We start from the raw sequence: 17443 nt of genomic DNA, 5'->3' as shown, positions 1-17443 counted from the left end.
CTAGTATTAATAGCATTCCACAAGAAACTGTACTGGAAAGAAACCACAACTATTTGCCCAATTTACATCTCAGTGTGCTTAAACCTTCCCCCCAAAGAAAAAAACTGAAAAAAGTCTAAAATGCTTTGTCTAGGAATTTGCTTGTTATCAGGAAGCCTAGTCGGATACAGCAAATAGAGTAATATAGCTATGACACACGGTGCTACTTGTAGCCAGCTACTTGTAGTGGTTCCCAAGTACAGAGCGGGACAATGTGGGTATACATGGTATACATGATATCAGTGAAATAAATATGGTGGTCGCACTTTTCAAAAATAGAGTGATATTCTTCAAGGTTCTGCTAATAAAAGTAAGCTGTTTGGGGCAAAATAAATATATTTTGGGGCAAAATAAATATAGTGTTTGGCAAGCCGCAAGGGGCTAGTATGAACAATTGTCTGTGAATGTTATGCGTTTGGAGGGTGTCCTTGTCCTTTAATATCCTTTAAATTATATCCTTATAAATGGTGCTTAGTGATGTAATTTTTGTCACATGACTCACTCAAATAATAATTTATCATAATAAAAAATGTACCCCCCTTTGTAAAATACCATGATAACCCACAACCTGACTTTTGGCTTCATGCTTTTTATATGGTTATGACAATCCTCTGTGACTAATAATATCCCTATATAGGGGGGTACACTATTCACTAAATATATCTAATCATAAATATTATTGGCTAAGGTGCAATGATAATCAAACACCACCCATCTTAAACCAAGTTAATCTTAAAACAAAGAAATCTAACTTCTAAAAAACCTATAACCCCCATCATATCAAAATTAAAGGATCAATTTGACTGGGAAACTGTAAGGCAGAAAATAAATGAATATTAAGATATAGCTTGCTTAGGGTAAAAATAGGTAGCCTTGATAGGGTTATTATAGTTGTAATTTAACAAGCTGGCAAAGTAGTAAGCCTCTCACAACTGAGAATCAGCGTCTGAAACCAGTACTAGTAAGGCAGCTCAGTAGAGATAGCTAGCTAACTGAAATGAAACTGCACACACTAGTCCGCAGGCCGCTGCACTCCATTTCAGAGACTAGTGGCACACCATTGGATCCAGTGTTGACTGCATTAGCCAGCGCAGGAGCCACGAGAGGCCGGTGGGGGAGGTAAGTAGGCTTTACTTAAGGTCAGACATGCCAGAGGTCAGAAATTAGCTAAATTACTGGAACACCCTAACTAAATTTCACAGAATTGCTTAGAACACTAATAACCACCCCACCAAAACCTGTTTTCTCAGGCATTTAGCCAGAGGGGAAGGAATATATAAAAATCCTTCCATGTAAGCTGTTTGGAAGAGGCCAGGAACACTATTAACCTCTATCCTGGCTGGACAAAATCCTTAAAGGGATCATGGGGAAAAAATGTTTTTTCCAAAATGAATCAATTAATTGTCAGGGAGCCGGGAGCCCCCTCTGGGGAGTAGTCCGGATCTAGGAGGAAGCCCCTCAGGAGGGATCAGGGTCGTGGTATCCAGGGGTAAGACAAGAGAATAATCAAAGTCCAAGCACAGGTCAAAAGACAGGCGGAATACAAACAAAGTCCAGAGCCAGGCAGGGGGTCAATGGCAGGCAGAGTATCAGCGAAGTCCAGGTCCAGGCAAGGGGTCACAACAAGGAATCAGGCAGATATAAGCAGGGAAAACAGCAAGGGAACCCAGGAAACTCTCAGGGAACAGAATCCTATTTTCGGGCGCCATCTTGGCGCCTCAGGCGTCCTTTTATGTTTGAATTTGGCGCCCTTGCGCCAGCGTCAGCGCGCCTGCGACCGTCGCGCCGCGCTGACGTCACGGCGCCGGCGTCGGAACCCACGTGGGTTGCCTGGGCGCCGCCATCTTGGAATCTTCGCCACCGGGAGCGGACGCGACTCCTCGCGCTCCCGGCGGTCTTGACAGTACCCCCCCCCTCACGGGGGGCCTCAGGACCACCGGGACTTGGTTTCTGGGGAAACTTGGAGTGGAAGTCTCTTACCAAACGAGGAGCATGCACATCGCGGTGTCCCTCCCAAGAGCATTCTTCGGGGCCAAAGCCCTTCCAATGGATGAGGTATTGAAGGGACCCTCTGGAGATTCTGGAATCAAGGATTCTCTCCACCTCGAATTCTTGTTGACCCTCCACAGAGACGGCAGGAGGAGGAGATTGGACAACAGAGAAACGGTTAGAGATGGTGGGCTTCACCAGGGAGACGTGGAACACGTTGGGGATTCTCATCTCTGGTGGGAGTTGAAGTCTGATGGCTACAGGGTTAATTATCTCCAAGATGGGGAACGGACCCAGGAACTTCGGACCCAACTTGGGAGATGGCACCTTCAAGCGAATATTCCTGGAAGAGAGCCAGACACTATCACCCACCTTGTAGGGAGGAGAGGGCGAAAGTCTTGTGGACTAGAGCACTCTTCTCCAGATTAGACTTGGTTGCAGCCCAAATAGCAAGCATATGGGCTGCCAGATCATCTGCAGCCGGGACGTCCGACAACACGAAATCCTGAGGAAAGGCTTGAGGGTGCTGTCCATACACCACCATAAACGGAGACCTTCCTGTGGAGGAATGACATGCATTATTATGAGCAAACTCCGCCCACGGGAGGAGGTCAGCCCAATCGTCCTGGCAAAGAGACACGTGGTTCCTCAGGAACTGTTCTAAGGCTTGGTTCACACGTTCAGCTGCCCCATTCGTCTGCGGGTGGTAGGCAGATGAAAATTGAAGTGTTATTCCCAAGTCTTTACATAGGGAACGCCAGAACTTGGCGGTAAACTGGGTGCCTCTGTCGGAGACGATCTCCACCGGGAAACCATGCAGGCGGAAGATGTACTTAATAAAGAGTTGGGATAATTCCACCGCAGAGGGTAACTTCTTCAAAGGGATGAAATGGGCCATTTTGCTGAAGCGGTCAATAACAACCCAGATCACAGTATTCCCACCGGAGGGAGGAAGTTCGACAATAAAGTCCATAGAGAGGTGCGTCCATGGACGAGAGGGTACCGGCAAAGGCTGTAACAACCCGCTGGGGCGGGAATGGCTAGGCTTAGAAGTGGCGCAGACATTACAAGCAGCCACAAAGTCCTTTACATCCTTGCGGATATCAGGCCACCAGACTAGGCGCCTCAAGAGTTCAAGGGTCTTGGCCGGACCAGGATGTCCAGCTTGCCTGGAGCAGTGGGTTTGTTGCAGGATGGCCAGGCGAAGTTCTGGAGGGACGAAGGCCATGCCAATCGGAGTATCTTGAGGAGCCGAGGACTGCCCAGCCAGAATCTGGTCGGCAAATTGGGGATACAGAGAGGCAATGATCTTGACTGGTGGAATGATTGGTTCCTGTCTCTCAGGGTCACGGTCCACCGGAGTGAAGCTGCGAGACAAGGCGTCGGCCTTCAGATTCTTGGAACCTGGGCGATAAGTCAAAACAAAGTTAAATCGGGAAAAGAAAAGGGCCCACCTGGCTTGTCTGGGATTTAGCCTCTTGAGGGAATGTATGAACTCCAGATTCTTGTGATCAGTGAAAATCTGGACAGGAATTTCAGAACCCTCCAGGAGGTGACGCCATTCTTCAAGGGCAAGCTTGACTGCCAAGAGTTCTCGATTTCCGACATCATAGTTCTGCTCTGCGGATGAGAACTTCTTGGAGAAAAACGCACAGGGGTGCAATTTTCCATCAGTGGAGTGTCTCTGAGACAGGATAGCTCCGGCTCCGACTTCAGAAGCATCAACTTCGATGCAGAAGGGTAGTGCAGGATTGGGATGTCGAAGAACAGGAGCGGACGTGAAGGCCTCTTTCAAGGACTGAAAGGCTTCTATGGCAGATGGAGGCCACAGGCTGGGTTTACCCCCTTTCCGGATGAGGGCCAGGATAGGTGCAATGCGGGAAGAGAACCCCCGGATGAACTGTCGATAATAATTAGCAAATCCGATGAATCTCTGGATTGCTTTGGTACTCAGTGGGAGAGGCCACTCCAGGATGGCCGACACTTTCACGGGGTCCATCTCAAATCCCTCTGGAGAGATAATGTATCCTAGGAAGGGGATCTTGGATACCTCGAAAACACACTTCTCCAACTTGGCGAAGAGAGAGTTCTTCCTCAGACGAGAGAGTACCTCCTTCACCTGGGAGCGATGACTTTCAAGGTCCTTGGAAAAGATCAGGATGTCGTCCAAGTATACGACTACGAACCTTCCTAGGAGATCTCGGAACATATCATTAACAAACTCCTGGAAGACGGCAGGGGCATTGCATAGGCCGAAGGGCATAACGAGATATTCATAGTGCCCATCCCGAGTGTTGAATGCCGTCTTCCATTCGTCACCCTCCCGGATGCGAATGAGGTTGTAGGCCCCCCGGAGATCCAACTTGGAGAAAATCTTTGCCCCTTTCAGCTGGTCAAAGAGCTCGGCAATCAGGGGCAGAGAGTATCTGTTTTTCACGGTGATCTTATTCAGACCCCGATAGTCTATACAAGGCCGAAGGCCTCCGTCCTTCTTCTCCACGAAGAAGAACCCAGCCCCTGCAGGAGAGGTAGAAGGGCGGATAAACCCCCGCTGGAGATTTTCTTGGATGTACTCTTTCATAGCGGTAGTCTCTGCAGGAGAGAGAGGGTAGGTGCGCCCTCTGGGGGGCATAGCTCCTGGCAGGAGTTCAACCGGACAGTCGTAGGAGCGATGTGGGGGAAGGAACTCTGCAGACTTTTTACAAAACACATCGGAAAATCCCTTGTAAGTGGAGGGCAAAGTCTTTAGTTCCGCAGTGGAGACATTCACCTTCTCAAGGGGTCTTGGCGGAAGGCAATGTTGCAGGCAAAATAAACTCCAACGAGAGATCTGCCCAGTGGACCAGTCTATGGTGGGGTTGTGCAGACGTAACCACGGAAGACCCAATATTACTGGAGTAGAAGGGCAGGGAATGATGAAGAAAGAAAGTTTTTCTTGATGCAGCGCCCCAACTTGTACAGATAGTTCCGCCGTGAACATTGTGACGAATTCAAACTCCAGGGGTTTGTCATCTATGGCGGTAATTCGCAGGGGTGAAGACAATGGAAGCAGGGGAATCTTCATGCGTTCGGCAAAGAAGGCGTCCATGAAATTGCCATCTGCTCCGGAGTCAAGGAAGGCCCTTTCGAAGACAGACTTACTTGCCAGGTGAATCTGCAAAGGAAGGAGAAGTCTGCGTGAATTTTCTTGATACTTCTCCTGAGGCCTTCGAGTGATGCCCCCTACATGAGAAACCTGAGACATACCTCGGGGTACAAAACTCTTGGCTTTGGCAGGACAGGCGTTGGCAAAATGGGAATGCCCACCACAGTACAAACAGAGACCTGCCATACGTCTTCGGAGTCTTTCCTGCTCGGAGAGGCGAGCCTTTCCTACTTGCATAGGTTCCTCCAGGGGAGACGTGGACACATGAGTCACAGGGACAGTGGGTGCTTGTAGAATCGGCCTTTGAAAGCGAGGGGCCAACATGGGAGAAAATCGTCTGCTGCGCTCTCTCTCCACCTGGTGTTCTCTGAGACGGATGTCCACCTTAATAGATAGCGCAATCAGTCCTTCCAGGGTGTCAGGAGTCTCTCTGGAGACGAGATCATCTTTGATGCGGATGGATAGGCCTTGGTAGTATACGGCCTTGTAAGCGTCATCACACCAGGAAGTCTCCGCCATCAGTGTTCGGAAGTCTATAGCGTACTCATTGACACTGCGGCTTCCCTGCCGGAGCTGCAAGAGACGGGCAGGGGCGTTCGTAACCCGACCTGGAGCATCAAAGACTGTGCGAAAAGCTTGGAGAAAGTCTTTAACATCATAAGTCACTGGGGAATTCTTCTCCCAAAGAGACGTTGCCCACTCCAGTGGCTTGCCTTCCAATCGAGACATCACATAACCCACCTTGGAACGCTCACTTGGAAACTGTGTGGGTTGGAACTCAAATTGAATTTGGCATTGTGTGGCAAATCCCCTGCAGGCTTGTGGGTCCCCACTGAAGCGAGGGGGAGGTGGAATGCGAGGCTCACCTGTCGGGTAGCTTGCGTTCGTAGAGGCTGCCGCCATGGGGGGATCTCCAGTAAGTGGAGCAGCGGAGGGCGTAGAAGGCACTTGAGCTAGCAGGACATCGAGTGCTTGCCCAATGCGAACCTGCTGGTTTTCGTAGTCCTCCATGCGGGATGCCAGTCCGCGGAGCGCTCGTCCGACATGAGGTGTGGCTTCCTCAGAAGGATCCATGGCCCGAAAATAATGTCAGGGAGCCGGGAGCCCCCTCTGGGGAGTAGTCCGGATCTAGGAGGAAGCCCCTCAGGAGGGATCAGGGTCGTGGTATCCAGGGGTAAGACAAGAGAATAATCAAAGTCCAAGCACAGGTCAAAAGACAGGCGGAATACAAACAAAGTCCAGAGCCAGGCAGGGGGTCAATGGCAGGCAGAGTATCAGCGAAGTCCAGGTCCAGGCAAGGGGTCACAACAAGGAATCAGGCAGATATAAGCAGGGAAAACAGCAAGGGAACCCAGGAAACTCTCAGGGAACAGAATCCTATTTTCGGGCGCCATCTTGGCGCCTCAGGCGTCCTTTTATGTTTGAATTTGGCGCCCTTGCGCCAGCGTCGGCGCGCCTGCGACCGTCGCGCCGCGCTGACGTCACGGCGCCGGCGTCGGAACCCACGTGGGTTGCCTGGGCGCCGCCATCTTGGAATCTTCGCCGCCGGGAGCGGACGCGACTCCTCGCGCTCCCGGCGGTCTTGACATTAATAGTGCTGCTCCAGCAGAATTCTGCACTAAAATCCATTTCTCAAAAGAGCAAACAGATTTTTTTATATTCAATTTTGAAATCTGACATGGGGCTAGACATAGGGGCCGATTCATTAAGCTCGAGTGAAGGATTCGAATTAAAAAAACTTCGAATTTCGAAGTGGTTTTTGGGCTACTTCGACCATCGAATGGGCTACTTCGACCTTCGACTACGACTACGAATCGAACGATTCGAACTAAAAATCGTTCGACTATTCGACCATTCGATAGTCGAAGTACTGCCTCTTTAAAAAAAACTTCGACCCCCTACTTTCGGCAGCTAAAAGCTACCGAAGTCAATGTTAGCCTATGGGGAAGGTCCCCATAGGCTTGCCTAAGTTTTTTTGATCAAAGGATATTCCTTCGATCGTTGGATTAAAATCCTTCGAATCGTTCGATTCGAAGGATTTAATCGTTCGATCGAAGGAATAATCCTTCGATCGTTCGATCGTAGGATTTGCGCTAAATCCTTCGACTTCGATATTCGAAGTCGAAGGATTTTAGTTCCTAGTCGAATATCGAGGGTTAATTAACCCTCGATATTCGACCCTTCATACATCTGCCCCATATTGTCAATTTCCCAGCTGCCCCAAGTCATGTGACTTGTGCTCTGATAAACTTCAATCACTCTTTACTGCTGTACTGCAAGTTGGAGTGATATCATCCCCCTCCCTTTCCCCCCCAGCAGCCAAACAAAAGTACAATGGGAAGGTAACCAGATAGCAGCTCCCTAACACAATCTATAGTATATACAACTTACAAACGTGCATATATACATAAATATATTTATATATATATTTATTCAATATATTTTTCTCTAGTTTTGGTTTACTATATTACAACATACCATTATGTGCTAGATCACGTTAGATCATATTTAAGTATATGTAATTTTTGGATTCCCACATTGGTATTTATATATATATATATATATATATATACGTGACTACGATGTTTTTAATTGATTGGTCTTCACCAGGTGTTTTTAATTAATGGATTAAGCAATATGCATAAATGTGTTGCCAGCAGGGGGCGCTTTTGGCTTCTGATGAAGTGACCGTTGTAGTCACGAAACGCGTTGAGCCATGCACTCCCCTGCTCTGCCCTTTTGGATTTTTGTGTGCTTTTAAAGAATATTTAATAAAATAAGTTTTTTATATAACAGTTCGATACAAAAAAATCCTTTCTATCCTAACCAGTACCAGACTTATGCGCCTTCATTTGCTGTACCTTAACACAAGATAACAGCTGCCTGGTAGATCTAAGAACAACCCTCAATAGTAAAAACCCATGTCCCACTGAGACACATTCAGTTACATTGAGAAGGAAAAACAGCAGCCTGCCAGAAAGCATTTCTCTCCTAAAGTGCAGGCACAAGTCACATGACCAGGTGCAGCTGGGAAATTGACAAAATGTCTAGCCCCATGTCAGATTTCAAAATTGAATATAAAAAAAATCTGTTTGCTCTTTTGAGAAATGGATTTCAGTGCAGAAGTCTGCTGGAGTAGCACTATTAACTGATGTGTTTTGAAAAAAACATGTTTTCCGATGACAGGATCCCTTTAATATCCACTTACCAAAATTTGAAGAACAAACACATCATCTACAAGACTCACCTTTTAAAATAATGCTTTAAAATATAATACAATAATATAGGATACTTTTGTTGTTAGTAATGTTCATTGGCCACCAGCCTGCCTATGCTCTATTTCAATTTGCAGGCAGATAACACTGGACTAAAAAAGCATATCCCCTTTATTTATGCCACCTGGTATGCTTTAAAAATTAGAACATCAGTCTGCAGCCAAATTCTACTGTAAAGTGTTGGGGAGTCACACAAGCATGAAAAAAAAGCTCAAGGTATCTGCTGTTATTGCCTATGTGGTAGCTCCACGTGGACTGACAGCCTATAGGAAGCCTTATTTTTGCAGTCTATCTTTTTGTGCTTTATGCCTGCAAAACATGCCTCTAAGCCTGGAATTCAAAATACAGTATGTGCTGTGTGAAGGTAAGGAGGGAAAGAGCATGGACATCTAATTAGGTGGATTTAAAAAAATGAATGTTTCAGGGTAAGGAAATGCAGTTTAAGGAGGGGTTGCGATTTCACTGTTTGCCGTTAAATGATGCACTGCTATGGGGGACAAACCTGCTTTTGTTGCTGCCTATCCAGCGACTGCAACGACCACAGATGCATACATATGCACTCAAGCAATGACACATCATGTTTAAAGGGATACTGTTATGGGAAAAAAACTTTTTTTCGAAACTCATCAGTTAATAGTGCTGCTCCAGCAGACTTCTGCACTGAAATCCATTTCTCAAAAGAGCAAACAGGTTTTTTTTATATTTGATTTTAAAATCTGACATGGGGCTAGACATATAGTCAGTTTCCCAGCTGTCCCCAGCCATGTGGCTTGTTCTCTGATAAACTTCAGCCACTCTTTACTGCTGTACTGCAAGTTGGCGTGATGTCACCCCCTCCTTTTCCCCCCCCCAGCAGCCCATCAGCAAAACAATGGGAAGGTAACCAGATAGCAGCTCCCTAACACAAGATAACAGCTGCCTGGTAGATCTAAGTACAGCACTCAATAGTAAAATCTAGGTCCCACTGCGACACATTCAGTTACATTGAGTTATAGAAACAACAGCCTGCCAAAAGCAGTTCCATCATAAAGTGCTTGCTCTTTCTGAAAGCACATGGCCAAGCAAAATGACCTGAGATGGCTGCCTACACACCAATATTGAAACTAAAAAAAAATACACTTGCTGGTTCAGGAATGAAATGTTATATTATAGAGTGAATTATTTGCAGTGTAAAAAGTGTAATTTAGAAATAAAAATCATAACCAAGTCCCTTTAAGGTAAAGTGCCTTGTACGCTGTTACCTAGAAATGTCCTTCAGTGATGATGTCAGACGAAACATGCAGAGTAAAATGAAAGATGTGCACAGGGCTGGATTTGTGCTCCGCGCCCCGGAGGTCGGCTACCTCCGTCACACCTTCCCCTCGGGGAGGGGATCTGTTTCGTCCACAACCAGAGCACTGGGACAGGACGCAGAGTCCCTAGTGCTCCGGCTCAGCATACATTTAAGTGCGGATGGGCGGCATTCCGCCCCAAAGCTTATGCCGCTTTATTATTATTTTCTTCTTATACGGATATTGGGAGAGGATTTGCGGCAAGGCCGCAAAGGCCCAGGCCTGTATGTGCAGCACAGAACTTTTGTTGCACATGCTAAATACCCAACAACACATCCAAAAATGCCTGTGTATTGGAGTCTATCCAAATCTCTGCAACATATGAATAATGTAATCACACAAATTGTTCTGCATTTTCGCACAATTAAAATATTTATTTACTCTATATACCTTGATTCCACAGTCCACTAGCGTGAAATACTGCCTCTCTCCATTCATTTCTATGGGATTTTTAAAGGCATACTGTATTTATCAAAAGGTATAGTGAACTTTCACCCCTTGATAAATACGCAGTTAAAAATCCCATAGACATTAATAGAGAGAGGCGCTATTTTACGCTAGCAGACTGTGGTGATCTCTAACTTAACTCTTTGATAAATATACCCCAATGACTTTAAAGGAGTGGTTCACTTTTCAGTTAACTTTTAGTATGCCATAGAATGGCTAATTCTAAACAACTTTTCAACTGGCCTTCATTTTTTCCTTTTAATGGTTTTTGAATTATTTATTTTCTTCTTCTGACTCTCAGCTGCTTTCAAATGGGGGTCACTAACCCCATCTAAAAAAACGAATGCTACAAATGTAAGGCTAGAAATTTATTGTTATTACAACTATTTATTACTCGTAGTTCTACTCAGGCCCTCTACTTATCATATTTTAGTCTCTTATTCAAATCAATGCATGGTTGCTATCATAATTTGGACTCTAGCAACCAGATTACTAATATTGCAAACTGGAGAGCTGCTGAATAAAAAGCTATATATAGTGAATAAAGTACCCCCTCTTGTAAACTATAAGGATATTGTAAGTTACCAAGGAGTTTCATGACCATATCTGTTTTTATACAGGTCATGGAATCCGAGGTAACTTCTAATATCCAAATATTTTGCAACAGGGGGTACTTTATTTATTATAATACACAAGTTTCAGTGAGTCATGTGACAGAAATGACATCACTTCTCACTGTTTATAACTGAGGACATCAGTACCATTTATATAGTGAATAAAGTACCCCCTCTTGTAAAATATAAGGATATTATAAGTTACCGAGGAGTTTCATGACCATATAAAAACACGAGGCCGAAGGCCGAGTGTTTTTATACAGGTCATGGAACTCCGAGGTAATTTATAATATCCTCATATTTCACAACTGGGGGTACTTTATTTATTATAATACACAAATTTTAGTGAGTCATGTGACAGAAATGACATCACTACTCACCGTTTATAACTGATGACATCACTACTCACCGTTTATAAGGATATAATTTACAAGATATTCACGGCTTTTGTGTATTATATAGTGAATAAAGTACCCCCTCTTGTAAAATATAAGGATATTATAAGTTATCGAGGAGTTTCATGACCATATAAAAACACGAGGCCGAAGGCCGACTGTTTTTATACAGGTCATGGAACTCCGAGGTAACTTATAATATCCTCATATTTTACAACTGGGGGTACTTTATTAATTATAATACACAAGTTTCAGTGAGTCATGTGACAGAAATGACATCACTACTCACCGTTTATAACTGATGACATCAGAACTCACCGTTTATAAGGATATAATTTACAGGATATTCATGGCTTTTGTGTATTATAAGGATATAATTTAAAAGATATTCATAGCTTTTGTGTATTATAACTCTATAACCACAGCTAAAAACGAAAACCAATTACATATTGTCTCAGAATATCAATCTCTACATCATGCTAAAAGATAAAGTTGAACAACCCTTTTAAAGTCGCTCACTTAGTTATTTATAGAAAGGGAAGCCTTTTGCAGTTTATTGACATGCTTTGTTGAGATTGGGGGTTTGTAAATAACCAATTTTATGATTGTTTAGGAAACTAAGATCTGTCTCCATGCAGTTTTCATTGTTCAAAAAGTATGAACGCAGTACTTTACTAGAAAACACATAGGGGCAGATTTATCAAAATGTTAGATCAGAGCTCAGTGCAAAACAACTCACCCACTTTCTTTTCATTCCTATGGGATTTTTAGAAGTGTATTTATCAAACGGTGAACTCTTTCGTTCACCTATTGATATATACTGTATGCTTCTAAATATCCCATTGGAATAGATAGAAAGTGGATGAGTTTTTCTGTGCTGAGCTCTAATCCCACACATTGATAAATCTACCCCTAAGGGCTAGTCCACACGGGGAGATAGCGACGCGTTTGCGGTCGCGGCGACAAAGCGCCGCGACAGTCGCCGCGACCGGCGCAGGCGACAGTTTTGTATGGGCGCCTATGTAAAAACGCCTGTGCTAACCACACGAGGCGATGCGCTTTTCAACAGTCGCGTGAAAAAGCCTGGCGAGGCATTTTCAGGCGACTGTTGAAAAGCGCATCGCCTCGTGTGGTTAGCACAGGCGTTTTTACATAGGCGCCCATACAAAACTGTCGCCTGCGGCGACTGTCGCGGCGCTTTGTCGCCGCGACCGCAAACGCGTCGCTATCTCCCCGTGTGGACTAGCCCTAAAGCTGGCCATAGATGCTAAGATCTAAATCCTCGAACGATCCTGACCTGCCACTAACCATTCTGATCAAATAAAGTAGTAAAAGAACAGATCAGCCGATGTTCTGTCCCTGACTGCAATCGTACAAAAGTTATGTCCGACAAAGCTGATGACAGTCTCCCACTGAAAATCATACGATCGGCAATACATGCAGAGAAATTATCTGCAGTCGACCGAAATCTTTTAATCTGTCTGATCGACCAAAACGACCGATCTCCGACGAAAAATATCGGGACTTTCCACACACAGTCCAAAAATCATATGAATCCTCCTGAATGGGATGGATGCCCTCGCGTCTGCTGGAAGACCTACTGGTAAATAAACCATTAAAGAAGAAAATACCAAACTTCAAAGCCAGTGAAGCGGGTAGAAACCCTGCGTGTTTATTAGTCACTTGAGTGACTAATAAACACGCAGGGGTTCTCCTCACTTCACTGGCTTTGGAGTTTGGTATTTTCTTCTCATACGGATATTGGGAGAGGTGCCGACCCCTCCAACCATTGTCAAGCCTATCGCTACTGGGAGATAATCGGGGCTATAGGAAAATCCACAAAATAAACCATTAAAGACATTCTTTCAAGATCTCTATTCTGCCACTAGGTGCATAAGGTTTTTATATATGGACAAGAAAAGATACTATTCTATTCAGTGTTGGACTGGTATGCCAGGGGCCCACCAGAAAACCTTAGGCTGAGGGCCCACTTTCCAAACTATTATACCTCCTCGCCTCACTCAACCTCTTTATTCTTCTAATCTCTTTTCTCTCCTATACTCTATTCTTCCATTATTAAGCCTCTCTGTTCCCATAAGGAAGTTCGAAGCAGGAGGCCCACTGACACCTAGGCCCACTGGGAGTTTTCCTGGTATCCCGGTGGGTCAGTCCGATTAATCAAACAGGCCCACTGCCGTTCGTCGCCCCTGTCCAGGGCCGCCATCAGGGGGGGGACAGGGGGGTACAAGTGTCCCGGGCTTGAAGGGGTGCCCGGCAGTGCTGTGTTTTCGAAAGAGCCGGGCCCCCCTTGACGCTTGCCTCCGATTCGACTGCAGCCGAACAGTCCTCCCGATAAATAATGACTGCGCTAGAGCGCGGATTGATCAATGCGCATGCACTTTTCCCAAAACAAAAATGGCCGACCCCATACAAAGGCGCATATGGTGGGGAAACGGAAATTGCTGATGATATCCGAGAGTAATAAAATTGCGGTGGTTGGAAGAGGTGAGTAGCTTGGGTGTTGACTTGGTTACCATATAGTTTTTTTCCTAAATAACTAGTTCTTCAGTCGTATTTGGGGTTCAGATTAACTGGAATGTGACTTATTCAATCGGTGCCTCCAACCCAGCCATGTGGGACATTAGTCAGAGCTTCTTTTGCGCTGTATATTAGTTTCTTAACTACCGAGGATACTGCACAGGGCTGAGATCAGTGAAGGGGCACATGGTACAACTGTAAGTGGGCGTGTTATTGCTCACGAGACGTGGAGTTTTAAATATCAACCTCGTATAGACTCCCAAGGACAAAACAGCTTTCTGATGGCACCCCAGCACAAGATATATATGAGAAACCAGGGACTAAAGAGCATGTGACCTGGGCTCCCAGAAGGGACTATTAGGCAGCCCTGGACCAGGAGTCAAAAATAGGCCCTGACATCTCAAGCACAAAGAGACCCAAACAGCCTCCCACCAGCCCAATAAATAGTCTATTTCCTGTTACAGCAGCCCCAGGTTCTACAGATTTCCAGTCTCGGCCTGCTAATGGGGAAATTATGAGTTGTATGTAGGCTGGCCCAAAATCTTTAGTCAGTGGTGGACTTAGTTGTTGCTGGGCTGCCATCCCCCCCCCGAAATGAGGAAGTGCCGAAAAGCCAACCAGCCGAAGTCCCAAAGCAGCGAAAAGACCCGAAGTCACGAAAACAGCCAAAATTGTAGTCCTGAAGTGCCGAAAAGTCACAAAAGGAGGCGGAGTTGAAGTTCTGAAGCCACGAGTTCAATTCCTCTGAATACCAATGTGTTTTTTTATTTTTTGTAATCCCCTGGCCACCAATGTATTATTTTAATATTCTATAGGCCCCTGCCACCAATGTTTTTTAAAAAAAATATATTCTTCGCTGCCCCAATTTTTTTTAACTTGTAAAGGGGGCCCTGGCGCCAATGTTTTTTGTTTTTACTTATAGGTGGGCCCTGGTCACCAATTATTTTTTTTTAACTTGTAGGGGGGCTGACCACCAATTTTTTTAAAAACTTTTAAAGGGGGCCCTGGCACCACAGTGTTTTTTAACTTATAAGGGAGCCCTGACCATCAATAGCTTTTTATAACTTGTGTGTGGGGGGGGGGTTACCTTTTTTAGCACTGATGTCTGTGTGGTCTTTTAAATGTTATGTGGGGTGGGCGGGATCTGGGGTGGGTGGGGCCCCAGGGGGGCCCCAGGGGGCCGGCAATTTTGTTGTACTGGGCCCCGTGATTTCTAACGGCGGCCCTGCCCCTGTCCCCTCCTCTTTTATTCGTGCAAATTTTCATCATCATGTTTTTGAAGCAATGTGGGTGTGGCTGGGGAGCAAGCCGCCCCCCTTAAATCCTGCAGCTCTAGGCCTAGGTGGCCTTACTACAAATCCGGGCCTGCCTCTGAACTGATCTGCCCTGCCCCTCGTGTTCGGGTTTCGCCATCAGCAAAGGTGGCATAATATAAATTATATCATTCCAATTTACGGGCCAATGCCACGGTTACTATTTGAAGTACAACTAGTCGAAACTATTACACCACGAAACTGTGTTATGGGTTCCATTCATGATATCAGGTCATCCAATAAAAACCCGTGCTCTATCCTATCAGTTACACCAATCATACCCACTGAACGTCAGAAAGAAGGCAGAAATAAAGATAGCGGCATCCATGTTTTATCTCCATATTTGGATGTCAAAACACGAAGGACCGCCTTGCTCCGCGTACACAAAGTATTGGCGGAAGAATATTCGATAAGGGGTCCTTGCCAGCATAGCAAGGTTAGAGTCTAGTGCGCATTCGCGCAATCCTGTTGAACGTCAGTGTGTGGGCAGTCTCTTCAGCCTCCTTGCCATTCACTTACGTAACGCGTACAGCAACGTCCCGGGGCTGTGTCAGAGAGTATAGAGGCGCGCAAGGCGAGGCACTGACTCTACAGCACTGTTCGAACCATGGGTTAGTATTTTCTCTAATATCTCGTGTATATTTTGTTATAGCGATAGTGTAGGTATCGGTAGCGTTAATCTTGTACGGACGGGCTGCAGCGAGGGCCTTTGTTGCGCCTGATGAAAGGGGGAGAAATCATGGAACGAAGAGGAGGCCCTGCTTGAAGAGGGAAGGGAGGGGGCTGAGAGGAGCGGGATCTCGGTTGTGCCATATTTTGCTAAAGGCATTTGCAGCAAATATCTTTATAACTGTATAAAAGGCCTTTAGTGGTAATATGTGGTACACAACAACGGGTTATACTTATAGTACTAATTATATTGTTCTTCAGTATAATAAAGGGGATTTATCGCTGGTTGAGCGTTTCGGGTAACTCAGAACTTCCCAGCTGTTGCGGAGCTCTCGTTCTCAGCGATTTGATGGAGATTGTGAGCATTTTAATAATGCATCAACGTTGTTAAATGCTTCGTTGATATTCCCTTTGGAGTGGCTACTTGAAAAATGAATTGTAGAATGAGCCACACTGAGTTTTGACAAGTTAGAATGTTTGTGCATGTTTTGGGTGTGGACATGTTCTTTGTCACTCTATCTAGTCGGGAATAATCACTTTTACATTGCTATGGATGCCTGATATATAGGTGACTGTAAAGCCAGATCATCTGTATGGAGTATAAAGTATACATGTGTTAATTATTTAAGGCACTGTAAGAAAGAAAAGTTGGTTTTGGGTGACTGGATATCATTGTTGGAGTAGCACGTACAAGAATGCTTAACTAAACAGGAATAGGGAGGTGATAAACAGTGACACTCCCACCACTGCCTCTTCAAATAATATCACAAGATACTATAGGCATTTTGTTTTTGATACATAATTCCGATTTTAAGTTATTTTTTCTCTACTTACATCTCAACCCACATTTTTAAAGGGACTATGCACTGTCTGCTTTTATTATAAAAGGTGTGTGTTAATCAATAATCACCTCTCTATGCCATTGCTAAGCACCTGGGCAGAGTAATCGCCTACTTTTCATTAGTTGGTGTATTTAGCATTCTCACTATTGCAAAGAATGCTTAGCACTGATGGTTACAACTGAGCTCTTTAGCTACTAATGGAAGTACATAAGTGCCCCTTGAAATCGAAATATGATTCATGGTCTTGCATTAGTTATTAATATTTAAAATGTCAGTTGTTGACAACTGTGTAACTTGTTGTCAAAATGACTACGGAAAAAGGCCTCACTTTTGTGATTTTATAAGCTTTTATTTTGAATTTGTGATTAAAAGTGATCAGTGTCAAAGGCAGATTTTGAAATTATAGTGGTAGCTATTTAAAATCTTGTGGTACATCTCCCAAATCTTTAAAGTTTTCTTGGACTGGTTAGTGTTGCGTAGAGTAACTTGTTTTGCATAGGTAACCTGTATGTGTTTTAAAATTGAGTGGATGCATTCATTCTACTTTCATTGAAGAGCATTGTTAAGAGGCCTTATTTCATTATTGGTTATGCTCAGAAAAGCATGTTCTAGGTCCGTGGCACGCCACTGTCCTTAGGTGGGAAAACATCACCAGTTGCATTTTGTTATACTATTGAATAAGATGCATGCAACTGAAACACTCAGCCAGATCTCAGCACCTGAACAGTCAAGCTAGTTGTTTAGTGTCAGAACACCTAGCACTGTTATGTAGGTGTTCAGTCATGCACTTTGTTAGTATAATGGGTTTGGGCAGGGGGGCATTGTGTCCATTGCTATTCTCCGTCT

At 44.9% G+C, this 17443-nt stretch overlaps 1 protein-coding gene across 3 annotated transcripts in view; it reads left to right on the top strand.

Annotated features, from left to right (window-relative positions):
* The first annotated feature begins 15506 nt into the window (after positions 1-15506).
* Positions 15507-17443, top strand: part of septin7.L (septin 7 L homeolog) — a 54327-nt gene continuing 52390 nt past the window's right edge. The window contains exons 1-2 of one of the 3 annotated variants that reach the window (XM_018266501.2): positions 15507-15697; positions 16074-16075. In XM_018266501.2, the coding sequence (XP_018121990.1) occupies positions 15694-15697; positions 16074-16075 (6 nt within the window). In that variant the 5' untranslated portion in view covers positions 15507-15693. 3 annotated transcript variants of the gene reach the window in all.

Source organism: Xenopus laevis, chromosome 6L (genome assembly GCF_017654675.1).
Source record: "Xenopus laevis strain J_2021 chromosome 6L, Xenopus_laevis_v10.1, whole genome shotgun sequence".
NCBI lineage: Eukaryota > Metazoa > Chordata > Amphibia > Anura > Pipidae > Xenopus > Xenopus laevis.
The sequence above is the reverse complement of the archived record's forward strand: the minus strand, read 5'-3'. Positions and strand labels throughout refer to the sequence as shown.